General features: G+C 61.2%; 1 protein-coding gene and 1 pseudogene across 2 annotated transcripts; both read left to right on the top strand.

Annotated features, from left to right (window-relative positions):
- LOC117286555 overlaps positions 1 to 1,136 on the top strand; it is a 3,949-nt pseudogene extending 2,813 nt beyond the window's left edge.
- Positions 22 to 5,521, top strand: Ache (acetylcholinesterase (Cartwright blood group)). 2 transcript variants are annotated; one of them, XM_010609726.2, is made up of 5 exons: positions 22 to 1,274; positions 1,547 to 2,639; positions 2,986 to 3,470; positions 4,131 to 4,300; positions 5,051 to 5,521. In XM_010609726.2, the coding sequence occupies exons 2-5, from the start codon at positions 1,569 to 1,571 to the stop codon at positions 5,170 to 5,172; spliced, it is 1,848 nt and encodes a 615-aa protein (XP_010608028.1). In that variant the 5' UTR covers positions 22 to 1,274; positions 1,547 to 1,568; the 3' UTR covers positions 5,173 to 5,521. The 2 variants fall into 2 exon arrangements, with proteins under 2 accessions (XP_010608028.1, XP_010608022.1); XM_010609720.2 differs by having other exon boundaries at positions 1,544 to 2,639.
- Positions 5,522 to 5,753: the final 232 nt, after the last annotated feature.

Raw genomic sequence — 5,753 nt, 5'->3', positions numbered from 1 at the left:
CCTGCCCGGGACCCTCTCCGGCCGGTGGCCACTGGGCACCCCGGGGACCGAGTGCTCCTGGAGCGATCCAGGCTTCCAAAAGGGGGCGCCGAGTGCTCCCCCTCCCCGCCGCCGCCGCCGCGCACTCCTCCTAACTCTCCTCGGCCGCCTCGTACTTACCCACGCCCTGGGGGGCCAGCTGCCACCGCTCCGCTCGCGTTGCTGCAAGGACCCCAGAGCGCCCCTTCCCTGCTCGCCTCCGAGTCTGGGGATATTAGAAGACGCCCCTGTTTTGAGCGGAACCCAAACTGCGCAGGTTCTTGGAGCCTGGCTGCACCCCACTCCTTCACACGGAGGGCCGCGCGACCCCAGCGACCCTGCGCAGCGCCCAGCCCAGGCCCCTTTGAGGCCCAGGAACTCCTTGTCACAGAGTCTCCGTCTCTGATTTTGTTCCTTTCTTTCTTTTTGTGGTGGGGGGAGGCTCAGCGGAAGCCCCGAGTTATAATTAGCCCCACTCGGGTTTCCTAGTTAATCTCAGCACTACCACCACCCCAGCTCACAGCATCGGAGACTGGGTGAGGGGTGATCGCCGGGAGAGGGGGGAGTTCCGACCCGGGGAATTTTGATCCCTTGGCTGGAGATGCCGGAACCACAGCAGCTGCTGCCCCAAAATAGCGTCCTCGCCCCTACAGCTGGGGATCTCCGGAGCTCCTGGAACACAGGCGTCCTGGCTGGCCCTTCAGGTCCCTCTGTGATGCCCGCGAGCCCCTAGACCCCCACCTCAAGTTCTCGGCTCTGGGTCTCGGGGCGGGGAGAGCTGTTCTCTCCTAGGTCTCTACTGCCCCCCGCTGGCGGTGACGTGCAAGGCAACGTCTGAAGACCGGGGCTCCAGTCTTGGGGCCAGGGCTGGCAGCCAGTTGGCTGGGACTAGGCATAACGGGGGTGGGAGGCTGGGGGTGGTGGGGAGCAGCTGATAGGAACTGGCAGGTACTAAAGCTCAGAGCCAGACAGCAAATGAGGCGGGGCAGGGTGTGGCAGGGTGTGGAGGAGGCAGAATTTGGGGTGCCCCAGGACCTAGAGCTCCCACGCTTGAATGCCCAACCCACTCCCTCAGGGCCCTGGCTCTGACCAACCCAGAAGAGGCCGCTGTGCCTTGAAGCCCCTGCAAGCTCTCCCAGTGGTGTCACCCAGCAGCGAGGGCCCCGCCCCTGTCCCGTGGCCACTGTGTGGACTGCGCCTCTGGTACCGCACTGCATGCACAGGGCCCAGCCCAAGCCGTAGAGCCAGGAGACGAGGTGAGGGCAAGGGAGGGTATGTCTTGGCACATCTTATCTCTGTGTCCTGCATCAGTCTGGGTGTGTGCACCTGCCTGATCTCTGTCCCCTCTTGCCTGCCTGCCTGTGTCCTTGTCTCTGCCTGTCTCCTTCCCTCCTTTTCTCTCCACCTCTTGCCAACCTGCCCCACCTCCTCTGCAGCTGGGTGATAACCCTTAGGCAAGATTGTTACCTAATCTTCTCCCTCCTGGCCACCGCCAGCCTTCACCCCTTGCCTTTTTTTCTCCCAGCAGACACCGGCCTGCCCTGGCAGCCATGAGGCCCCCGTGGTGTCCCCTGCACAAGCCCTCCCTGGCCTCCCCACTTCTCCTCCTCCTCCTTCTCTCCCTCCTAGGAGGAGGGGTGGGGGCTGAGGGCCGGGAGGACCCAGAGCTGCTGGTGACCGTTCAAGGGGGCCGGCTTCGGGGCATTCGCCTAAAGGCCTCTGGGGGCCTTGTCTCCGCTTTTCTGGGCATCCCCTTTGCAGAGCCACCTGTGGGCCCCCGACGCTTTCTGCCACCAGAGCCCAAGCGGCCCTGGACAGGGGTGCTGGATGTTACGACCTTCCCTAGTGTCTGCTACCAATATGTGGACACCCTGTACCCTGGTTTTGAGGGCACCGAGATGTGGAACCCAAACCGTGAGCTGAGTGAGGACTGCCTCTACCTCAATGTGTGGACACCATATCCCCGGCCTGCGTCCCCTCTTCCTGTCCTCATCTGGATCTATGGGGGTGGCTTCTACAGTGGGGCCGCCTCCCTGGATGTGTATGATGGCCGCTTCCTGGCACAGGCAGAGGGGACAGTGCTGGTGTCCATGAACTACCGGGTAGGAGCCTTTGGCTTCTTGGCTCTGCCAGGGAGTCGAGAGGCACCAGGCAATGTGGGTCTGCTGGATCAGAGGCTGGCACTGCAGTGGGTGCAAGAGAATGTGGCAGCCTTTGGAGGGGACCCAACATCAGTGACTCTGTTTGGGGAGAGTGCAGGTGCTGCCTCAGTGGGCATGCATGTCCTGTCCCCGCCCAGCCGGAGCCTCTTCCATAGGGTCGTGCTACAGAGCGGTGCACCCAACGGGCCCTGGGCCACAGTGGGCATGGGAGAGGCCCGCCGCAGGGCCACACTGCTGGCCCGCCTTGTAGGCTGTCCCCCGGGTGGCGCTGGTGGCAATGACACAGAACTGGTAGCCTGCCTGCGGACACGGCCAGCTCAGGACCTGGTGGATCATGAGTGGCACGTGTTGCCCCAGGAAAGCATCTTCCGGTTTTCCTTCGTGCCAGTGGTGGACGGAGACTTCCTCAGTGACACTCCTGAGGCCCTCATCAATGCTGGGGATTTCCATGGCCTGCAGGTGACTAGAGGCTGGCTGGGGTGGAGCTGGTCCCTTGGGTTCTGGCCATCCTTCCCTTCCCCAGGGACCCAGGCATGGGACTCCTGCAGACCCACTCTCAGAGGGACAAGCTTCTGGGGCCCATGGCCACCCCTCTCCCCTAATGGTGCAAATCCCAGAGCAGTCATGGGGCAGAAAGGAAAAGAGCTGTGGGTATATTTTCCTTCTCTCCATCCCTTCCCCAGTCTCCTGCTCTCTCCCTCCACGGCTCTGGATCTGTAACTGTTCATCTCTCTGGCTCTTTGTCCATCTCTCTCTGTCTGCCTGTCTGTCTGTGCCCTGTCTATCCTGTCTCTGCCCTCCCCAGGTGCTGGTGGGTGTGGTGAAGGATGAGGGGTCCTATTTTCTGGTTTACGGGGCCCCAGGCTTCAGCAAAGACAACGAATCTCTCATCAGCCGGGCCCAGTTCCTGGCTGGGGTGCGCATCGGGGTCCCCCAGGTGAGCGACCTGGCGGCCGAGGCTGTGGTCCTACATTACACAGACTGGCTGCATCCTGAGGACCCAGCGCGCTTAAGGGATGCCATGAGCGCTGTGGTGGGCGACCATAATGTCGTATGCCCTGTGGCCCAGCTGGCTGGGCGACTGGCTGCCCAGGGGGCCCGAGTCTATGTCTTCGTCTTTGAACACCGTGCCTCCACACTCACCTGGCCGCTGTGGATGGGGGTGCCCCATGGCTACGAGATTGAGTTCATCTTTGGACTCCCCCTGGACCCCTCGCTGAACTACACCGACGAGGAGAAAATCTTTGCCCAGCGAATGATGAGATACTGGGCCAACTTTGCCCGCACAGGGTCAGCAGGGATGGGGTGTGGAGGGCACAGAGAGGAAGGGAGGCATGAGGGGAAAGGAAACAAAAGAGGGCAGAGAAACAAAGGAAAGACAGAAGGTACAAGGTGGTAGGGGCGCAGGGGAGGGGCGGGCAGGAAGACAGAGATAAAGACAAAGGAGATCCAGTAGTTAGGAGAGGGCTGTGCAGCTCAAGTTGGATCAGCAGTGATTTATATTCTTTCTTGCTCTCCCCCTCCATTTTATCTGTCTGAAGAAAGGGGCAGTTAAGTCTGGTCTCAGACTGGTGTCGCCCAAAATAAAGGGATGTTTGTAGAGACACATCTGTACCTGGGTCACACACACATTCTAAGGGCCCAATCAAAAGTAGCCTTAATCTTTTTTTTTAATGGAAGGAAAAAAGACCAAGGGAGGAATAGGAAAATAAGGGGAAGGGGAAAAAAGAGACAGGGTGCACAGGAGAAAAGGGAAGAGTCCTATGTGAGAAGGAATGTTAGGGAAAAGAAAGAATTACAGTCAGGCTGCAGGATTGGGGGGCTCCATGGGGCTCAAGAGGCCCTAGGGTCAGGAAGGTCACACTTCTGCACGTCCTCTCCATTCCCCATCCAACCCTCTGGGCACTGCATGCCTTTTTATGGAGCTGAGCCTTCCCTCTCCCTCTGCAGAGACCCCAATGATCCGCGTGATGCCAAGGACCCTCAGTGGCCCGCGTACACAGCGGGAGCGCAGCAGTATGTGAGCCTCAACCTGCGGCCACTGGAAGTTCGGAGGGGACTACGTGCCCAGGCCTGCGCCTTCTGGAACCGCTTCCTGCCCAAACTGCTCAGTGCCACCGGTATGCGGGAGCCAGTCTGGGGGGGGTTCAGGGTAGAGAAAAGGGGTGCAGGAGGGCGGGGGAAGTTCGCTGGGTGTAACCCCTCTCTTCTTCCCCCAGCCTCCGAGGCTCCCTGCATCTGCCCAGGCCCCACCCTTGGGGAGGCTGCCCTGAGGCCCAGGCCTGGTCTATGCCTGCCCCTCTTTCTCCTCCTCCTCCTCCTCCTGCGGCTATGACTATGGCCTCTGGCCTCTTCCCCTCCGGTGTCAGGGGGCCCCTCCTGTAAAACATGGCCACTTGGCCGAACCATGGGGAAAGGGCCGCTCTCAGGGACCCAGCACCCCCTTCCTGTGCGAAAACCGGACAGGCCTCAAGGACCCACTTGCCTTTGTTTAAAGGGAAATGAAAAGCCAATTTTTATTATTTTATAAAATTATTCTTCGGAGAAGGGGAGGACTTGGGGCTGGATGCACCCCCCAGTGGGTTACAACAGTCAACCATTTCTGTCTCTTCTCTTTTTCTCCCCGCCAACCCATGGTCGGCCTTTCTGGTCCCATCCATCTCCATCTTTCGGTCACTTCCTCCTCCTACTTCCTGCCATTCTTCGGCCCCACCCTTACCCTCATCCTCCGTCTACCGTCTTGCCTGCACTCTCCTGATCCTCTTTCCACCATCCCACGTGGCCTCCTTCACCCACCGTGTCGCCCCTGCGCTCACACCCCTCCTGTCCTCCGTGCCGCCTCCCCCCACCCCGCCGGGCGCCCGTCGCAGACACGCTGGACGAGGCGGAGCGCCAGTGGAAGGCCGAGTTCCACCGCTGGAGCTCCTACATGGTGCACTGGAAGAACCAGTTCGACCATTACAGCAAGCAGGATCGCTGTTCAGACCTGTGACCCCGGCGGGACCCCACGTCCTCAGGCCCCGCCCGGCCCCCAGTTGTATCTACTATTTATTGAAGGGCAGGGATATAACAGACGAGCCCCAGACCCTGCCCGCCCGACCCCGACTTCCCCCTGGGGCTCCCTGTCCTCTGCATGTCTCGGGCCGAGCTCCCTCCCTCGCGGTGCCTTCGCCCCTCTGGGCTGCCAATAAACTGTTACAGCCAGCGGAGTGTGTGCGACTGGGGACCCGGGGACTGGGGTGGAGCGCCGGGATCGAGGGATAGAGGAAACGCAGACCTGAGGGAAGCGGGAAGCTGGACTGAACGCCTCCGAAGCGCCCCGGCGCCTGCGCGTATGAGCCGCAAGGTGAGCCCCACCCCGTGGGGTGGGGCCCGCGCCTGCGCATTGAAGTCGACAGGGAGGCGTGGCAGTGCATTGTGGGAGCTGGCTGGTCGGTGTTTCCTTGCGGCGCTCGCTCGCTGCTGTACTCGTTTCCTACACCCGGTGGAAGTACCCGACCCAGTTTACCCTTCCTGCCCGCAGCTGATTCAAGACCGGGATCCAAGAGGAAACGCTGAGGTTCACCCCGCGCC

The sequence above is a fragment of the Fukomys damarensis genome, unplaced genomic scaffold (genome assembly GCF_012274545.1).
Source record: "Fukomys damarensis isolate Sample0158 unplaced genomic scaffold, DMR_v1.0_HiC HiC_scaffold_17, whole genome shotgun sequence".
Classification (NCBI taxonomy): domain Eukaryota; kingdom Metazoa; phylum Chordata; class Mammalia; order Rodentia; family Bathyergidae; genus Fukomys; species Fukomys damarensis.
The sequence above is the reverse complement of the archived record's forward strand: the minus strand, read 5'-3'. Positions and strand labels throughout refer to the sequence as shown.